The sequence below is a fragment of the Pogona vitticeps genome, chromosome 2 (assembly GCF_051106095.1).
Source record: "Pogona vitticeps strain Pit_001003342236 chromosome 2, PviZW2.1, whole genome shotgun sequence".
Classification (NCBI taxonomy): domain Eukaryota; kingdom Metazoa; phylum Chordata; class Lepidosauria; order Squamata; family Agamidae; genus Pogona; species Pogona vitticeps.
Window position 1 is genome coordinate 24,842,991 of NC_135784.1, and position 20,530 is coordinate 24,863,520.

At 43.4% G+C, this 20,530-nt stretch overlaps 1 protein-coding gene across 4 annotated transcripts; it reads left to right on the forward strand.

Moving 5' to 3' along the window:
- The first annotated feature begins 1,605 nt into the window (after positions 1 to 1,605).
- On the forward strand, positions 1,606 to 16,608 carry LOC110070425 (uncharacterized). Of its 4 annotated transcripts, none has more exons than XM_072988705.2 (5): positions 1,606 to 3,918; positions 5,000 to 5,095; positions 8,061 to 8,305; positions 9,041 to 10,455; positions 12,296 to 16,608. In XM_072988705.2, the coding sequence occupies exons 2-5, from the start codon at positions 5,083 to 5,085 to the stop codon at positions 12,693 to 12,695; spliced, it is 2,073 nt and encodes a 690-aa protein (XP_072844806.2). In that variant the 5' UTR covers positions 1,606 to 3,918; positions 5,000 to 5,082; the 3' UTR covers positions 12,696 to 16,608. The 4 variants fall into 4 exon arrangements, with proteins under 4 accessions (XP_072844806.2, XP_078244667.1, XP_078244666.1 ...); XM_078388541.1 differs by having other exon boundaries at positions 9,044 to 10,455; XM_078388540.1 differs by having other exon boundaries at positions 3,626 to 3,918; positions 4,942 to 5,095.
- The last annotated feature ends 3,922 nt before the right edge of the window (positions 16,609 to 20,530 follow it).

The following is a 20,530-nucleotide window of genomic DNA, read 5'->3' on the forward strand; positions in this document are numbered from 1 at the left end:
TTAGCAGAAGCACAGATGGTCACAGCAACAGCAGAAGATCTGCTACTTGTACGGAGTCTATGGTCAAGGATCATAGAGACTTCAGGATGCTGCCAAGAGACACAGGATGTTGAGGGGTGACGTTGCAGGAAAAGATTTTACAGAAAGAAAATCCCTGGGGGAAAACTGCAATAAAACAATTTCTAATTCTGTAAAGGTGCCTTTATTAAACCTTTCTGAAAACAAGGCCAGTGAATGTTTTACAATTATGCCAAGGGAAGCACTGCATGTAGCTGTTGGTTTTAAGTTGCTTTTTATGTTGTTGGCTGGCAGTTGGGGAGATATGCAGCTATGCAGTTTCTTTCCCTGGCATAATTCAGCTTCTAGCTATAGCTAAAAAGGGGCATATCCCCCCCCATGTTAATCCTTCACTCTACCTCCCTTCGATCTTGCTACTATATACTTTAAGCTCCTTGGGATTTAATTATTTTCTACTGTATAAAGAACATTGCATGAAAATGATGGAAGTGACAATTATTGTAGGCAGTGAAGAAATGTGCCCTCACAATTAGACCCAGTAGTCTTGTTAATTGCACAAGGAACAAATTCATTTCTTCTGGTTTTTTTTCATTTAATCATCACCATACATCCTATTCTGAATAACATGTTAACTAAAAACAAGGCAAAAAATAAAAATAAAAAAATTATCAACCTTAATTACCTTAACCTTAATTTGCTCAGTCATCAAATGGGAGGGAATTAAAAGGAAACTGCTTATTTTCTTACAAATGTCACATTTTCTCTTTACAAAGAAGGAACAAAAAAGAGCAATGGCTGAAACAAAAATCCCCATTAAAAAGGAACTATTGTCAGCAATATTAAGACAACAAGGACTAAGCCAGTTTCATCATCATCTCTTGTAACTCATGCTTCCGCTCCCAACCACCACCAAGTGGAATTTGAAAAGAACCATTTTGAATGACAACAGACTCCTGAAATTAGTTGCTTAACATAAATGATCCATAAAGTCCCTTCCAGCTCTGCAGTTCTAAGGTTATTATTGTGATTGTTACTGTTGGTGTTATTGTTAAAAACCACCAGGCACAGTCAATCAAGATTATAAAAACATTGACTGGTAAATAACAGATACAAGTTGTAACCAAAAATGGAAGTACTGTATATGTTAATTTTTTTTATTTATTTATTTATTTATTTTATTTTATTTTATTTTATTTTATTTTACTTTATTTTATTTTATTTTATTTTATTTATATCCCGCCTATCTAGTCGATTGACCACTCTAGGCGGCTCACAACAAAAGAAACAACAATAGTAAAAACCAATTTACAAAAGGAAAACTTTTGTCAATTGGATAAAACAGTAGGAAAGAGAAGGAAAGAGGAGTCAGGAATTAACTGGGGGGGGGGGGAAGGCCTGCCGAAACATCAATGTTTTTAATTGCTTTTTGAAAATACCCAGCGAGGGGGCCGCGCGAATATCAGGGGGAAGGTTGTTCCAGAGGCGAGGAGCCACCGCCGAGAAGGCCCGATTTCTTGTCTTTTTCTTCTGGACCTCCCTTGGCGTTAGGCTCCTCAGCCTCACCTCCTGGCTCGCGCGAGTGACACGGGTAGATCTTGGTGGTAGAAGGCGTTCCGCCAAATATCGAGGCCCTAAACCGTTTAGGGTTTTATACGTGAGCATCAACACTTCGAAGTCGATGCGGAATCGAATGGGCAGCCAATGCAGTGCGGCCAGAGTGGGTGAAATGTGTTGGAATTTTTTCACTCCACTGAGAAGTCTGGCCGCCACATTCTGCACCACCTGTAGTTTCCGCAGCAGCCTCAAAGGCAGCCCCACGTAGAGCGCATAATTATCAACACAATGTGTATGGTGTTCCTAATATTGCCAGTTTTGTAGGTCTGGTGGTGTTATGGTTAGTAGTTGACCAGCTTCTTAAAAGAGCATTTATCAACAATGCACCTGTTTATTGATTTTGGAACACACTTTACAGGTAAGCATCACGGACAAGATAAAAACAGGCAAGTCTGATTAAAAGACCAGAAAGTGCATCTGAGTTTCCCAGGTGGTTTCCCATAGAATCATACAATAATGGAGTGGGAAGGGACCTATAAAGCCATGGTGTCCAACCCCACTGCACAGTGCAGGAATCCAAGTCAAAGCAGATCTGAAAGATGGTCATCTACGGGATGAGCGGAGCTGGGCTTCTTAACCTTCAGCAAGGCAAACAGCTGTTAAAAGTCTTTGGATCCTACCTGCAGATAAAGATTCTACTACCTGCAAGGCACACAGAAGTGAGGTAAGTGATCTGCAAGGTCCAGCTGAGGCACATCTGTTTACTTCTGTGTAAAGAGAAGAGTTCCACCTGCCAACATCCCACAAACGTCTACCTCATTTATCACATCTGTTCCACAACCAGATGCCACCCCCCACCAGTTTCTGGTGATGCTTAGAGTACTGCAACATAAATGTAAGGTAAAATTCAATAACCATCAATTAAAACATCAAAGAGATAAGCATCCTTCAGTCTCGAGAGACTAGGGTAATGTGCTCTGAACAGAGGACTTGGAACAGCGTCTAATGTGGCTGAGAAGGTCAATTTGAGAGTGACAATCCCTTCCACACTGAAGACAAATACAATCTGTCCCCTGTCCAGCTCCCTGGTTTTGCTGGTTTCAGGACTTCCTCTTTGCCTCGGCCTGCTGGACAAGGGTCTCTTCAAATTGGGAGAGGCCGTGATGCAATGCCTGCCTCCAGGCTGAACGCTCAGATGTCAAGGTTTCCCATCTGTTGAGGTCCATTCCTAAGGCCTTCAGATCCCGCTTGCAGATGTCCTTGTATCGCAGCTGTGGTCTCCCTCTGGGGTGATTTCCCTGCACTAACTCTCCATACAGGAGATCTTTTGGAATCCGACCGTCAGCCATTCTCATGACATGCCTGAGCCAATGTAGATGTCGCTATTTCAGTAATATATACATGCTATAAATTCCAGCTTGTTCCAGGACTACACTACACTACATCAAAGAAAAGAAAAGGAAACCAGTAATAACTACATATAACATAGCTAATGCAAAAAAAAATGGCAACAAAGGAGAGACAAATTTTCCAAATGGGATATCAATAATTAAAAAAAACCAAAGACTAAGCAAAATTTTAAGAGATGTTCCTAGAACTACCTGGGAGTAAGCCCCAATGAAATACAGCAGGACTTCTTCAGAGTCCTTATCTCAAATAAAAACCAGTAGCGATGCTGCCTTGGGATATGCTGGATGCCACACCCCCAAGCAGAGCTGTCCAGATGTATGCTTTTGGACTACAAATCCCAGAATTCCCTAGGCAGCCCAAAACCACAATTCTGCACACTTCTGATCCCTAGTCTAACGCTGCTACTTTCTGATGCTCTAAAAGAGGCATAGGATGATTGCACTGTGAAAGTCTCAGACAAAAAGAAGAAAAGCCCTCACGAAGTACATGAAGCTTTGCAGCAGCCAAGAAATTACAAGGCGCTGGATTTACTTCCGCTCTTGGGACTTTCACCTCATCCTCTCTCCCCCCCCCCATCATCCCAACGCAGCGGCCCCACCCGGGGGTCTCAGGGGAATCCAGACCACACCCATTGCAGGCAGTTTCACTGGCGACCGGAAATGGGAGGGTGCACTATTGCTTCTTAACCCCTAGGATCGGGAGAGACCCTCAGGAGGAACGAGGCTGGCTGGCTCTGTATGTTAATAGCAGAACGTTCGAGGAGCTGCTGATTGGCCGCCGTGTCGAATTTTCTTTTGCTCCGCCTCCTGATTCATTCACTCCGTGCTTAATTATTCAACAAAGCCGGCGGAGGCGGAGTCTTGAGGGGCCGCTACTCGTTCGGGGCCTTGTGGATGATTCTCGGTGAAATTCGCCACGCTTGAATCGGAGCAAGAGGTATTTAAGCCCTTTTATTTGATTCGGTATGGGCGGATTTGGTTGATGCTTCCGCAGGCTTTGGAGGTAAAGCGAATCTAGGGGGTTGGGTAAAAAAAGCGGATCGGGTTTACAGCCTGACCTCTTCCTACTTACTCTGGAGTAAGCCTCACTGGCTTTAGTCCTACTAGTTTCCCATTCATTCATTGATCGAGTCATTTTATATTTATATAAAAAAAGGATTCAAGGTGGTATACAAAATATTTAAAGGATAAATTTGACTTGAGAATCCATTAAATCAGAATTACTGCGTTCAAGAGCAGTGAAACGTGTTATATGAAAACAACCATTTGATTTTTTTTTAAATGGAAAAAGATTTTAAATCGCTTTAAAAGAATGGTGAAAAGGTCCAGCGCTTTTCATCAAAGCGCTTTCCTGGGCAGCCAATCCGTGGGCAAAAGCCTCTCTGAAAATAAAGATTTTTGCCTCAAAAAGTAGAGGGCTTGTTTTTTTTTTAATAGACTAAAATTCTCTTTGCATTTATTTGATAGCTAGAATCCTGTTGCTTAGTTGTGTTCTGGGGCCTGTGTCTACTCACATGATGGACCATGGACACCATCAGTCCTACTTAATAAATGGAATGGCAATGCACTGCGAAAATTTCTGATTTCTCTTTGCCAAGTGTGGATGGGCAGCAAGAATCTGGCAGAGTGTGCCTAAAAAAGTCATTGGCAATGGGGGAATTTTCTTGCTGTTCCGACTTCCTTGAACTTGATCCTCTCCAGAATAGATACAGTGAACAGCAGCCCTTGTGGCCCCAGGGCACCCTGGATCTCTGGCATCATCATGTTTTGTGATCCAGAACTCCTTGAGGGGTCAAGGTGGGTTAAGGTGATTTGCTGTTTGCTCTCTATATCTTCTCATGAAGATACAGTAACACATTACTTGGTGATTTGTTCTCTTTTTTTGTGATGGCGAGGTCGGAATGATGCCATTAGCAAAATCTTCGAAAGCTTCCCAGTAAGAGGTCTCTCCTTGTTGCAGGTTGGGGGAACTATCACATGGTTTCTTTGCTCCAGCTTGTGCTGTGTTTATTATTCAGGGAGCACGGAAGGGACAATAAGGTTGGTGGACCCTGAGGGAGGGAGAGACGACAAAAGGAACCTTGGGAAGTGAGGAGAAGACATGAAGACTAGAGGTGAGTCCTCCCTTTTCTATCTTGGCATGGAGCATGGAGTTGGTTCCTTAATAGAAATGGGCATGAACCAGTTGTGAGGGTTCGATTTGGAGCTCCCTACTTGCTTCGAAGAAATCAGGAGATTTTTGTTGTTTCGAAACAGGTGAAATATTTACAGTATTGGAGTATTTAACAAGAAACAAGTGTCCATAATGCGGTTCCAATGCTTTTCTCCATCCTACAACGGGTCTTGAAGGGGTTTCCAATCATCACCTAGGAGCGGATTTCTTTCTCAGGTGTTCCACAGACCCAGCCAGTCTGCAAAGATGTTGTCAGCTATCGTCTGTCCCGTCACACCTTCCAACAAGGGCATGGTCTCTCATCATCCCGGCCATTCATTCCACATGGGCCATCCTTCTGGTGTAGGGTCCTTCCAGGGTCCTCCCTGTAATCCTTCCTCCTCATCTTGTTTATCTTTCTTTCCTTTCCCTCTCTGCTTTCTCCTTTTCTTCTCTCAGCCTCCTTCTCCACTCCCTTGCCTCAGCCTCTCCCCAATATGAGGGTCTGGGGGAGGGAATCTCTCTTCTCCTTCTTCCTTGGGCACTCTTAACCTCCCTCAAGCCCTAGTCCAGGGATCCTCCATCCATCCATACTCCCAATCTGGTGGCAACTGCTCCTTCTTTTATATTTGCGAAGGCTTTCACAGCCGGGATCTAATGGTTGTTGTGGGTTTTTCGGGTTCTTTGGCCGTGTTCTGAAGGTTGTTCTTCCTAACATTTTGCCAGTCTCTGTGGCCAGCATCTTCAGAGGACAGCACTCTGTGCTCTGGTGTAGTTGGCTTTGGGAGTGCAGTATTTATGGCTGTGGGATAGGCTTTTGTCATTTTCTGTAGAGGGGTGATTAGTGTGTGTTTTTGTGGGTGTAATAACACATTAGGAAGAACAACCTTCAGAACACGGCCAAAGAACCCGAAAAACCCACAACAACCGTGCTCCTCCTTTCTTTTTATCTCCGCTGTTCCTGCCTCAAACTCCCTGAACTTTTGCCAAAGTCACTCTTTGTATCTCTCTTTCTAGCCCGACTGTTTCTGTTTCTCACCGCTCCCCTCCCCTGCCTCTTCGGGCTGAATCAGCCATTCACCTGGCCCAGCATGGCAGCTTCCGGCACCTCGTCAAGGGATCTTCCAGTCCCAGCAACAGCTCAGGCTTCTCTGCCCCACTTTCCTGGCTGATCTCCCACTCAGTACACACCTGATTCCTCTGCTAAAGTCTTTCATTCTTTCTTTCCCCTCTTGAGATTAACTTCATCTTTAAATCCCCCACCTCTCTGTCTCTTCTCCCACCCTGACTTTTCATCTCTGCTCAGACGGGGTATCTTCTTTTCTGTCTTCCTGTAGTATTTTTACAATAGGACCCTAAAACAAACAGAAGCCTAATTACTGCATGCAACCAATGAACATTTAGAATGCCAAACTGATAGTTCGTCTACATTTCATTCTGTCTCTTAATGTCTGATGAAGTGGACGTTGTCTATGAAAGCTCACATTAAAATATAATCTCTTTGGGTTTTTTCTCCGTTTGGATTTTGCCTAATATCCATTTTTTAGAAATGTTTTGCACCGTGTGTCAAGGGATTACTGTGGGTTGTTTTTTTTTTTAGTTCTAAGTCTCTTTTGGCTGCTCCATTTTGAGGTATCCAGCACATCCTGCATAATGAATGGAAATCTCACAGCTTTTAGATACAGTATTTTTGCTGTGCTTGATTCTAACCGCCTGCTTTCAAGGAAGGGCCAGTGTTCTCGGGAAGGAAAGGACTGTTTGTTACTTTTAAGTATTTAGTAAGGATTAATATTATCTTATTAATTTGCTTATTATTTTATTGTGGGGCTTTTTTTGGTTCATATCCTACCTTTCTCTCAGTACTGGGATCCAAGTAAGCTCAGAATTAAATGCAAGCAAAAACAGATGACAATAGGGAGACACTCAGGTACAGGTAAAAAATGTACAAGAAGTGAACATTTTTTTAAAAAAAATGAAATGACAGTGGATTGAATCCTGTTGAGGAAACCAGCGCATACCAGGGCAGTCCTGCAAGCAGCCCATGGGTTTTTCTTCACTTGATTAGTCGTGCACCTCAGTTTTCGACCAGTTGTGCAGCAGAGAACTCATTGAAGTTGAGAAATTCTTGCACAATTACACTTCCACTATGAGTCCGCTCACATTGGGTTTCCAATGTATTGGAGTGGACAGAGTTATAGATTAGGACTCAGGGTATGGATCCCCTCCCCTGTGGCCATGAAAACTGACTATGAGAATGAAAGTGGTAAAACCACTCCTTAAATATCTCACTTACCTCGAGAACGTTATTAGGGTCACTATAAATTGGTCCCAATTCGGCGGCTCATAATAACAATAAAAACATACAGTGAGTTATGAAACTCACTGGGTGTTCTAGGGCCGCAAACTCGTGTCAGCCTGAACTACCTAAGAGGGTGATGGTTTAGAGGGTAAAAGAGGACCGGAAGAGTGAACATTGAGTAATGGATGGTTCTCACGGCAAAACAGTTTCTTTCCCATCAGGTATTCAGTGTAGACGTAGTGGCAAGCATAGGCTACTTCACCCAAAAGGGGATTTAAAATACAACAAGAAACCACTGTAATTGCAAGACGTTACTGGATTTCAGGTTTGGCTTGTAGGTCTTGGATTTGTCAGCATGTTGGGATCAAATTCAAGAGTCAAATGGTTATTTGGCAACTAAAGCTGAGATGTGGCAAGTGGGTCAGTGACTAACATCAAGAAGCTAGAGAAACCTTTGTCCGATCCTTTCTTATTAGTTCCTTTCTTATGTGTGGATCCATTGTTATAGAACACTTAAGTCAGTATGTGTTCACTTTAATTCTTGATTACTTTGTGGGTCTGTTTACAATTTGTAAGGAGGGGTTAATTAACTATCTTTTCTCTCCTCACTGCTCTCATGCCACTGAAGCAGGGACCAGCCAGATCGAGATGGGGCTGCATCCGCATCACGAGGAGAGGATGATCGAGTTGCAGCCATCCACCTCGGCAACTGTGCGGCCACCACCAGTCCCGTGGTTTGGCTTTGAGGAAGCCTTCACATTTGTGAGCCAGAAGGGGAAAAATGTGGTGGTGCAATGCAATTACTGTCTCCCAGTGATCAAGTACGTGGGCTCTGCAATTAGCACTGCATCCAACGTGAAGCAACATTTGAAGGTGAGCGTTAGTCCCATCAGTGGGGTGCCAGGTTGTCTTTCCTGTGGTGTCACAAGAACAGGCAAAAATATGGGTGTAAAGTACCGTATTTTTCCATGTATACAACTATACTTTTGTCCAAAATCTTTAGTCTAAAAATTGAGGGTTGTCTTATACACGGAAGTAAGCTGGGGAGAGAACAAATATAAGTGGAGGGGAAAGCGGGGATCAAAGTGATTCTGCACGGCTTTGATCCCTTCTCACCTACACTTGCTAAGCCCCACTTAGATTCCTTAATTTGGGGTTAGAAAAGTGAGGGGCGTCTTATACATGGGGGCATCTTATACACGGAAAATACGGTAATAATCACAGAGATGGGATTTTTGGAATCCAAGGATTCCGAGTCCCATAATTTGGCAGGACACGGGAGCCTCAAACGGGTGGGAAATGGAACAGCTTTCTTATCTCTATGCCATTCCCATGCCCTTCTTTAAACAGTTAGATGAGTGCCCCACTGTACTGTGGGATTTACAAGGTTTCCCTGGGATTTGCAAAGCCAGCGTCCATCAGAACTCATTTTCTCCTACACCTTTTTGAATGGCCTTGGGAGGTTTCTTGCCAGATCATCATGGGGCTGGGAATCCTTAAATTCGTAAAACCCCATTCCTAGACAATTGGGCACAATCATTCACCGTTGTTTCAAATGCGGAGCGCCTTTTCAGATTTGACCGAGGCTTGTTTTTCTTTCCTCCTAAGAAGGCACATCCTGAGCAGCTCAGAACCATTCTCGAAATAGTAGGAGGAAGCGGCAGGAGACGTGGCCGTCCGAGGCAAAATCTTCAGAGTGAGGATGGTTCTCCTGCTGCAAAAATGGCTAAGAAGCAACCCATCCTTGAGCCTTGGAGAACGGGAGGGGAGATAATCACCCAGAGCCTTCTGGACAGCAGACTGATGGATTACATTGTAGAGGAGACAGTGCCTCTCCAGACGGTGGAGAAGCCCACCTTCAGAGCACTAGTGGGGCTCGGGATTCCCAGATATCTCACCATTATGTGTGCCAAGACTCTGAGAGACAGGATAGAGAGGAGAGCAGCGAGCGTGCGAGAAGCTCTCGCAAACCAGATGGCTGTGGTGCCGTACGTTGCCACCACTGCAGATTGCTGGGCCAGTGGGGAGGTGACTTCCCTGTGGGTCACAGCCCACTGGATCAACCCAGCAACTCTGAAGCGGGAATTTGGGGCCTTGGCTTGCAGGCAGCTGGAGGGGCCCCCCAACTACTGTACTCTTGTGAAAGCACTGCACAATGTGTATGCAGAGTACGGGATTCACAATAAAGTCATGTGTATTACCGCTGACAACGGCAAGCATTTCATTGCCAAAGAAGCCGTGGATAGTGTAGATGTAAGTTGTGGTGAGGACGGACGGGAGGCAAAGGTAGAGTTTGTATGTGTTTCTGAGATTCTGGACAGAGGCAGTGAGCAGCAGAAAGAAGTGGCAGAATTGGATGGATCTCTCTGCTTGCCACCACACCGAAGGTGTGCTAGCCACACCCTCAACCTGGTGGCCACACAAGATATACAGGCCATGATTTCTGACTCCTCCCGAAATAGTCCTCTTGGTGCTTTCCGGAAACACTTCCTCTCCTTGATGGACAAGTGTAGCCAGCTGTGGTCCAGGCAGAACCAGTCCGTCCAGTTTGCAGAGTACATCCATGAGCAGTGTGGCACGTATCTGAAAGTTCCAGACAAAACCCGGTGGAACTCCACCTTCGACGCCTTGAAACAACTCAATGAGTTCCTCACTACAGTGCCAGAAAAAGTAGATGATGTCATGGAGCACTGTTCTTTAGATCGGATTGCTGAAGCAGAGCGTGTGCTGTTGCAGGAGTACATGGAGATCATGGGGCCGTTGGCCCGGGCCCTGGACATCCTGCAACGGGAGAACAGTATGTTCATGGGGTACCTCTTGCCAACTCTGTATAGTCTGGACCGCAAGTTGCAGAGGCTAGAAAACAAACCTGAACCCTACACGTACTGCCTCCCTGTGTTGAGAGGCCTGCGCAGTGCCCTCAGGAAGCGATTTGATTCGGTTTGGGAGGACAAGGACCTCCTTCTGGCTGCCTGCTTACACCCTTTCTTCAAACTGGACTGGCTGGAGAAAGCTGAGCACAGGTAAAATTGGAATGGGGTTTGGTGTTTTTGAGGTCCCTGGGGACCAGTTTTTTGCCACCGTGGCCTGCTGTGGGCTGTACAGCTTTCAGCGCATTTTGGAGTTAATTTATTATTATTATTATTATTATTATTATTATTATTATTATTATTATTATTATTATTATTATTATTATTATTATTATTATTATTATTATTATTATTATTATTATTATTATTATTATTATTATATAAATCATTATCCTGATACACAGGTGGAATTATGCGGCAGAATTTCATAGAAATCATAGAAAAGTGAAGTTGAAAGGGACCTATAAGGCCATCAAGTCCAACCCCCTGCTCAATGCAGGAATATTTATTTTATTTATTTATTTTATTTATATCCCGCCTATCTAGTCGATTAAGACCACTCTAGGCGGCTTACAACAATAATATAACAATGTGAATAAAAACAGTTTTAAATAAGGGGAAAACTTTGGACAAATCAAATAAGGGGAAAACTTTGGACAATCAAAGCGTATCTGCCAGTAGATTATCTAGGTTTTTGTTGAATGCCTCCAGTGTTGGAGCACTCACCAATACCCGAGGTAACTGGTTCCACTGTCATACTGCTCTAACAGGAGGTTTTTCCTGATATCGAGCCAAAATCTGGCCTCCTTTAACTTGAGCCCATTGTTATTATTCACTGCACTCTGGGATGATCGAGAACAGATCTTGCCCCTCCTCTGTATGACAGCCTTTCAAATATTTGAAAAGTGCTATCCTATCACCCCTCAGTCTTCTTTTCTCAAGGCTAAACATGCCCAATTCTTTCAGCCTTTCCTCATAAGGCTTTGTTTCCAGCCCCCTGATTATCCTTGCTGCCCTCCTCTGAACTTGTTCCAATTTGTTAGCATCTTTCTTGAAGTGTCGTGTCCAGAACTGGACACAATATTCAAGGTGAGGCCTAACCAGTGCAGAATAGAGAGGGACTAGCACCTTGCAGGATTTGGAAACTGTCCTTCTATTAATGCAGACTAAAATAGCATTAGCCTTTTTTGTAGCCACATCACACTGTGGGCTCATATTTAGCTTGTGATCTACGACAATTCCAAGATCCTTCTCGCTTGTTGTTTTGCTGAGCCAGGTATCCCCCATCTTGTAACTGTGCAATTGGTTTCTTTTTCCGAGGTGCAGGACTTTGCACGTATCCCTGTTGAATTTCATTCTATTGCTTTTGTCCCAGTGCTCCATCCTATCAAGGTCATTTTGAATTTTGTTTCTGCCTTTCATCCAGTGGTTCATTTTTCAAGACACAACAGAGAATGAGGTGACCCTTTCTTCCCTTAAGGTTGAGAGCAATCATCCCTGCAGACTATGGGTAGCACATTCCAGCAATCAAAAGTCCATAGAGTCCTCTCTTCTCCCTCCTAGCTTAGAAGGTTAACAATGTCCTCTCTGTATTTGCGAAGGCTTTCATGGCCGGGATCTGATGGTTGTTGTGGGTTTTTCGGGCTATTTGGCTGTGTTCTGAAGGTTGTTCTTCCTAACATTTCGCCAGTCTTTGTGGCCGGCAGCTTCAGAGGACAGCACTCTGTTCTCTGGTGGACAGCACAGAGCGTCCTCCAGAGCAGTGGTCCCCAACCTTGGGCCTCCAGGTGTTCTACTGGCCAGGATTTCTGGGAGTTGAAGTCCAAGAACAACTGGAGGCCCAAGGTTGAGGACCACTGCTCCAGAGCACAGAGTGCTGTCCTCTGAAGATGCCGGCCGCAGAGACTGGTGAAACATTAGGAAGAACAACCTTCAGAACATGGCCAAAGAGCCCAAAAAAACCCAAACAACCAATGTCCTCTCTCTCTCCTAGGTCCAAGATGGAGGCCTGGTTAAAGGCTGAACTTCAAGATGCAATCGGTGACAACATTGAGGAACCTCTAGAAGAAGAACAGGAAAGTGACAGTGACTTGTATAACTATTTTGACATTGAGTCCGGGAGAAAGAAGTCGAATGTGTCCACAGCTGAGGAGGAAATCTCAACATATCTGAAGATTCCAAGGAGCGAAGTGTCTTCCTTATCCCTGTATTCCTTCCCACATATTCTGCAGAGTTTTCTCAAGTACAACACGGGCATTCCTTCAAGCGCCGCCATGGAACGCCTGTTCACCACAGAGGCCAGAGCCATGGCTGCAAAAAGCCATTCCTTCTCCGGGGAGTTTCTTGAGCACCTGCTTCTTGTGAAGCAAAATAGGGCTTTCTCAGTATTTTAAATGTCACGACAAAGATGAGATTAAGATCCATAAAGTGCAATGGAACTAAGAACAGCGTTGAAAGCAGGGATGGGGAGGGAGAAATCTGGTGGCTGAGGTCGTTTCTCTGCTGTGGTTTCTTTGTGGATCTGTTTGTTCTGCAGTCAAACTGGGCTTTCTTGCCATTGTCGGTTCTAGCAAAACTCAGTTTAGTAAGCATGACGTTATAGAAAGTTTAAAGAACAGTTTGAACTAAGAACAGCAGGTAAAGCAGAGATAACAGTTCATGTTATCACTTGATGCTACAAATTAAGGGGGGAACTGTTTGAACTGAAGCAGGAAATATCCCTCAGCATGGCTTGGGAGAGGGAAGTGATAGGTTGGCCCAAGCTGATTTAAGGTGCAGCTGCTCAAGTGCTAAAATCCTTTGTGCATTGTTCGTAAGTATTATTGCTTAGTGTGGGTAGGTCCATCTGTTTTGATTCTATGTAAAACTTCTTAGTAAAATGTATGTGTGAACGGCTAGAACGCTATTGCTGGTATAAGGGAAATTATCTAAGTCTTGGCAGCAAATTGCTCCACATTTTAAAGGATTTTTTTTTGTTTAAAGTGACAAAAGACTCTGTGCAGAACCAGAAACAGTTATTGCATTTCTCCAATTTATCGTGCATGTCGAGAAGAACAGGTGATATAAGCACCACTGGATAGCTCTGTGGTATAGTCCAGATGTTGGGAAGTTTGTGCCTCGTTGATAAAGGCTGGACCCAAAGATCCATAGGGCCCCTTCCATCGCTGCAGTTCTAAGATGTTGTTGTTGTTACTACTGCTACTACTACTACTACTACTACTACTACTACTACTACTACTACTACTACTACTACTACTACTACCTCCTATAAAATAATTTGTACGGTTGTTAAAAAACCAGAATAAAAGGAAGCCATGTTTAGCAAAAATATATCTGTGTTGGGATTCTGATAGATCAGTCAGGAGTGCAGTGAGCTTTTCTATCTGTGCTTAACACCACCCTCTGTATTCCCATGTCTCTGCAACTCCTTTCCAAGAGTGAGCAGAGACCACAGCTGCGATACAAGGACATCTGCAAGCGGGATCTGAAGGCCTTAGGAATGGATCTCAACAGATGGGAAACCTTGACATCTGAGCGTTCGGCCTGGAGGCAGGTGGTGCATCACAGCCTCTCCCAAGTTGAAGAGACCCTGGTCCGGCAGGCCGAGGCCAAGAGGCAGTCACAAAAGCAGCACAATCAGGGAGCTGGGCAGGGGACAGATTTATTTATTTATTTATTTATTTATTTATTTATTTATTTATTTTATTTCTATCCCGCCTATCTGGTCATATTAGACCACTCTAGGCGGCTTACAATAAAAAACAGCAATATAATTTTAAAATCATTACACCTAAACAGAGATAGAAGTTGAAGAGAGATATAGAGAAAGAAAAATCGTCAGGGGTTATCTGTTGGGAAGGCCTGCCTATACATCAGTGTTTTTAGTTGTTTCTTAAAAATGCCCAGCGAGGGAGCCGCACGAATCTCCGGAGGAAGGAGCCACCGCCGAGAAGGCCCGATTTCTTGTCTTTTCCTTCCGGGCCTCTCTCAGCGTTAGGCTCCTCAGCCTCACCTCCTGGCTCGCACGAGTGACACGGGTAGAACTTGGTGGGAGAAGGCATTCCACCAAGATTCTATTTGTCTTCAGTGTGGAAGGGATGGTCACTCTCAAATTGGCCTTCTCAGCCACACTAGATGCTGTTCCAAGACCTCTATTCAGAGCACGTTACCATAGTCTCTCGAGACTGAAGGATGCCTATAACTCCCCAAAGTGTGATTAATTCATTGTGGTGTAAGGATGCATTAAAAAAAACAGTAAATGCATTGGTCCCAGCCAGTTGGTTAGCTGAAGACAAAAATGTGCTTCTGGCCAGTTCAGAGGCAAACCAGGGAATATGGATTCAACCTGTGTGGGATGGGGTGACAGTCCTCCCGAAAACACAAATTTGCAGCTGGCATGTGTTGCCGGTTTTGTCTCTTGAGCCAAGCTATCCCTGGAGAACCTTTGCAGAGTTAAAACTGTTGGGCCAGTTGCATCCATTCCTGGCGACATCTGATCTGGCCACAGTGACACATCCCTTAGTTACAATTATTGCAATTTCCCTATATGTGGGCAGGCTTTGGAAGGTGTTTGGAAACTTCAGTTTGACCAAAATGATTGCAGCAAGATTGTTAGCTGAGGCCACTTATAGGGATCACTTATATCCCCTGTTACATCAGCTCCATTGGTTGCTGATCTGGTTCTGGGCACAATTCCAAGCGCTGGTTCTGACCTCTAGAGCCCGAAATGGTTCGGGACCAAACTATCTCAAAGACCGTATTTCCCATTATGAGCCTCTTCTTGTGTTAAGATCAACGGGGGAGGCTTTTCGCTTGGTCCCACCTCCCCTACAGATGTGTTTGACGGGAACATGGGAGAGGGCCTTCTCTCACTGCTCCCAAACTGTGGAACCCCCACCGGAGTTCAGGCTGGCAAGCAAAAAACTTTTCTCTCCAAGCTGGCTGCTGGCTTGTTTTCAATAACTGGATAACTACGAGGACTTTTAAAAATGGGCTGCTCTTCTTTTGTTATTTTTAAGGGGTATTTAGAATTATTTTACACTTTTTATCCACTAGTTTTAATGCAATATCTGTTTTAATTCTTTTTAAATATTGTAATAATATTTCTTTAAAAAACAATACTGTTTATTTCGATATTGTAAGTTGCTTTGGATCCTTCTGAGGAAAAAGATGAGGTACGTATTTGTATGTATAAATGTATGGATAGTTAGAGAGAGATGCTCATTAATGAGAGGGCACACATCTGGAAACACAACCGGTACTTCATTAATGAGTGGCAATTTGCTGCCAAGACATGTTCTGTTTCCCTTTCACAAGAGTAAATCAGCAGTAGGATTCTAGCTGGCAAGTTTTATTTCTGTATCTTGTGTCCGTGTGTATTGTTGCTTTGCTTTGTCTCTCGGGCAGAACCTTTTAGTTTCCTGGAACCAGTGCCGAGGATCCTGTGGCATCAACAGTTATCAACAGTGCCGGGGATCCTGTGGCACTTTTACAAGGAGATACCCCAGAACCCCTTAATCTGCTTGGAAATCTGTTATTTATAACATGGCTCTGTAAGAAGGGGATCCTTGTTACTGACCACAACAGATTCCCAGCCATTCACAATAGAAACAAGTTGATATTCAAGTAATACACTATGTTATTCAATCCATAATTTGTGGTTTCTATTTTATTCCTCCCCTCCCCTACTTTTTTTTCTGGCTTCTCTTGTAAGCAAAAGCAATTATAAATGTGCTTGGCTTGTAGCATACACTGCAGCAGTTAACATTCCTCTCTTTAATAGAACATACAGCATATTAATACTTTTATATTTTTAAATTTCATAAGTATGCCGAACAATGCAAATTTAAATAATGCAGTTTTATAGGCTAATGAAGTTATGAATGGAAGGTGTGACATTGTTAAAGTGGTAAAATATGTTTTAGATTTCATTTAATTATGCATGTACTGTAAAATTTCTCAAAATGTCCATGTTACCAAAAATTATATACTTGTACAATATTAATAATGAGAATTTTAGCTGGCTGATTAGCTCAGTGGGTTGGAACACACACAGCTGTGGAGCCAGGACTCGGCATTTTATTTTGCCCCTGTACCTGTTGAGAGAAGGGCAAGTGAACAGTACCACCACGGCCCCAGAAGAAGAAAATGGTGAATCACTTCTGAGTACTTTATAACTAAAATAAAATTATATTTAAAAAAGGGCCCCATGAATCCAATTCAACTTGATGACACGTTATTAATATGAATTGGTTTGTTTTCCTGTTGGAAGCTGTGGAATGAAATAAAGATTTTGTGGAAATTTGATGTACTGTATTAGTTTGACCTAAATTCTGTGGTGATGGTCATACTGGGGTTGTGGGGAAGCAGGTTGTCCATACCAGTAAGGAAATGATTCTTGTGCTTCAGATTGAGGGCGGAACAGAAGTACTGTATGTTCCTCTGACAGAAACAGCACTAGAGTGTTGGTCCATCTCAGTGAAGACTTCCTCTTTATCATGGATATATGAAGTATATGGATTTCGGCTCTGTTGGCATATACACTTTGGTTTGTTATGAAGGAAAATGCTTCTTCACTTTCCAGTAGTATATTTGGGGTAAGTTTTGAAGTTTGAGGCCCAACCTTGTGGATGCTGGTCTTATCATCCAAATGGCCAGAGCCATCTCTCTTCTCTTTCCTTGATACGATCTGTTGAGAACTTGAGCCTGTTTCATTAGAAGCAACTGAGGAATCGAGCCATAGGCCACAAGACCTCTGGGTAGAGTGGGCGGCATATAAATAAAATAAATAAATAAAATGTACACAGCCTGAGCTTTCCAAAGGGTCACAGAGACCCCGTAACACAGCATTTGTGGGTTGGTGCAGCTGTCATCAACTGGGACGATTTCTGGAAATGAAGCACCAGCTGCTTTAGTTTCAAAATAGGCTTTCTCTCAAGAGGGCAAAAGAGAAAAGAGATAATCCTGGTCATTTAGATTACTGGTTCTTAACCTTGGGTTACTCAGGAGTTTTGGACTGCAACTCCCAGAAGCCTTCACCACCAGCTGTCCTGACTGGGGTTTCTGGGAGTTGCAGTTCAAAAGCATCCGAGTAACAAAGGTTAAGAGCCACTGATTTAGATGATAAGACAGGTATCCTTCACAGTTTGGATGAAAACCCAGGGAGGATTCACCATCACCTTTTTGAAATTAGAATCATCAGCTTTTTAACCAGGTGAGCTGATTAACAGACAAGAGTGCCATTTAAGCCCAGAGTGCATATTAAGCCCACCATCACCAGCTTTGTTGAAGGTGTTCAGGCTGTAACAAACTAAAGGGACCCCCCCTTTCTGGAAATTGGGAGGAACCTGGCCTTTGTATTAAATGAGTTCTGGGGCTGATTTTCTGGTCATCCAGCTTCCTTTCAACTCCTGTGTAATCCTTCCCTTGAATAATAATAGGCAAATGAGGGAGTCCCTTGAATAATAATAATAGGCAAATGAGGGAGTCCCTTGAATAATAATAGGCAAATGAGGGAGAGAATGGTGGGTCGTAATGGAAATATGGCCCACCTGTGTTTTCATAAACAAAAGATGGGGATGGTTGTTGTGGGTTTTTCGGGTTCTTTGGCCCTGTTCTGAAGGTTGTTCTTCGCCAGTCTCTGTGGCCAGCATCTTCAGAGGACTGGAGTAGGAACAGAGCATGAACTGAGTTCCTACTCCAATCCTCTGAAGATGCTGGCCACAGAGACTGGCGAAACGTCAGGAAGAACGACCTTCAGAACAGGGCCAAAGAACCAGGAAAAACGCACAACAACCATCAGATCCCAGCCATGAAAGCCTTTGAGAATACAAAAAGATGGGGAAATATTTGTTTCTTTTTTTTTCCTCCTCACAATTAGTTCTCATTGAGAACACATCGACACACCATTCTGGGAGCACCAGCAGTCATCAGCATAACAAAAGAATTGTTAAGTAGCAAGCAAGCATGAATCATCCCTCCAAGGAGCTCCTACAGCCTTCCAGGGAAAACAGGATAAATTGTCAAAGGGAGAATAAAGTAAAAAGTGTACAAGTTAATTGCCTTTGTGTAATTATTTTTAAAAGTTATTTTCCCATAATTAAATACAAGTTTCTAGACTTTTTAAAAGCATTTTTCCTATGTGCTGTCCTATTCATACAATTACGGGTTATCAAATCAGGTGGAGCTGGGGGGGAGTTACTCTTTTTTAAACTGCAACTACCTACAGTGTCTAGTATGCTGTTGTAGTGGATAGAGTAAGGGACTACCACTCTGGAGAGCAAGGTTCAAATCCCAACTTGGCCACTGAAAATTTGCTGGGGGAGTGGAACTGATAAAAAATACTTCTTAAATATCTCATTTATCTTGCTATACCACCGACATCACAGAACACACACACCTGCATTATCCAGCTGGTTTGGGATTTCATGAGCTGCTAAGGATTTCATGAGAGAAGGTGGGATCTGGAAACCTTGTTTTTTGGGTGATTAAATTGCTTTATGGGACCAGCTGGCACGCTGGCAAGGAGACTGTGGAAATTTCAGTCTAAAAATGTTGTTTGACCAGAGAAATGCGGCAGCGGCAGGGTGGGTGGGTGAAGGAGAAGGTTCCTCCTCTTTTACTACTTGGTAGCAAAGGTACAGAAACCCTCTTTTCTTCCCCCCAAACAAATGAGAAGCAGGTCTTTTGTACAGTTAATGATTCTTCATTGCCCATTTAAGATCTGTTGCTGTTTAGTCGTTAAGTTGTGTCCAACTCTTTGTGACCCCCATGGACCAGAGCACGCCAGGCCCTCCTGTCTTCCACTGCCTCCCGGAGTTGGGTCAAATTTGTGTTGGTAGCTTCAATGACACTGTCCAGCCATCTCGTCCTCTGTCGTCCCCTTCTCCTCTTGCCTTCACACTTTCCCAACATCAGGGTCTTTTCCAGGGAGTCTTCTCATGAGATGGCCAAAGTATTGGAGCCTCAGCTTCAGGATCTGTCCTTCCAGTGAGCACTCAGGGTTGATTTCCTTCAGAATGAATAGGTTTGTTCTCCTTGCAATCCAGGGGAAAATAAATAAATACAGTATACTGGCCATTAAACTGCTAGAATTCCTTTTGGTTTTATTTTTCCGGCCAGTGCTGAAACAGGTGAACAAGGTTTCCTTTTGTAAAACAAGTACAGTACCATGTAGTCGAAAAGGTCACTTTTCTAGGCTTTAAAAGATGCACAGGTGCTATGAAATCTAAAAGGTGCTATAAAATTCTGGGGCAGCTAGATCTTTGTTATGATGTTTTAGACCAGAGATACCCCCAAGACCTTGAAATTAATGCTTGAAACCCGAGGGATTATGCCACAAAGCCTAAAGGTTATAGCAGGAAAGGTAAATTGGTGTCTTAGGTTTGTTTCACTCTTGCGTCTCCCACTACCAGCATTTTTCTTCCTAACGTTTCGCCAATCTCTGTGGCCGGCATCTTCAGAGGACAGGAGTTAGAACACAGGAGTTAGTCTACAGAACACAGATAGAGTTCTAACTCCTGTCCTCTGAAGATGCCGGCCACAGAGACTGGTGAAATATTAGGAAGGAAAACTTCCAGAACATGGCCAAACAGCCCGAAAAACCTACAACAAACATCAGATCCGGGCAGTGAAAGCCTTCAAGAATATGTCTACATAATTGTGATATTTGCATGTATAAATGTTAATTGCAAGAGACAAATGTAATGCAAAAATGTCTTCCCTTTTTTGTGAGGAATTTGTGTGTTTTGTGAGGAACACCCTTTTTTGGTGTTCCTTTGCCCTCCCTTGAACTCTTAATTTTTTTGGGGGGGGGGAACAAAGCAGTAGCAGGGGCCACCTTATCCCAATCCTCCAGAACCCAATCCATGTGTAAATGTTTAGTTGGGCAATTAAGGCCATAATCTAGAAATCCTAACCCATACTTTCTAATACCTGTATGTATGAGCTATTAACTAGTTTTAATTGTTATAATATTTTTGTTTGTAATTTCTGACTTTTGCCATTATATATTTTTTTATAAATCTTGTGCTTCTGAAATTGAATTTTAGTCTAATTTTTAATTTTTTTAAAAAAATTATTTTATCACATTCGTTCTAATTGCTCTTATTTTTAATAAGCGCTAGAGGAGCCTGAGGCGAGATGCATTTCTTACGCTCGGCTGGGGAGGGGGAGGGGCAAGGGCTTTGCTCCTTGATTAGGGGGCGTTCCAAGAGCGGCTGATTGGTTG

Excerpts from the sequence above, each read along its gene's own strand:
- LOC110070425 (XM_072988705.2), top strand. Across the intron at positions 8,306-9,040 it reads ACGTGAAGCAACATTTGAAG|AAGGCACATCCTGAGCAGCT; the intron begins GTGAGCGTTAGT and ends TTTCCTCCTAAG. Across the intron at positions 10,456-12,295 it reads CTGGAGAAAGCTGAGCACAG|GTCCAAGATGGAGGCCTGGT; the intron begins GTAAAATTGGAA and ends TCTCTCTCCTAG.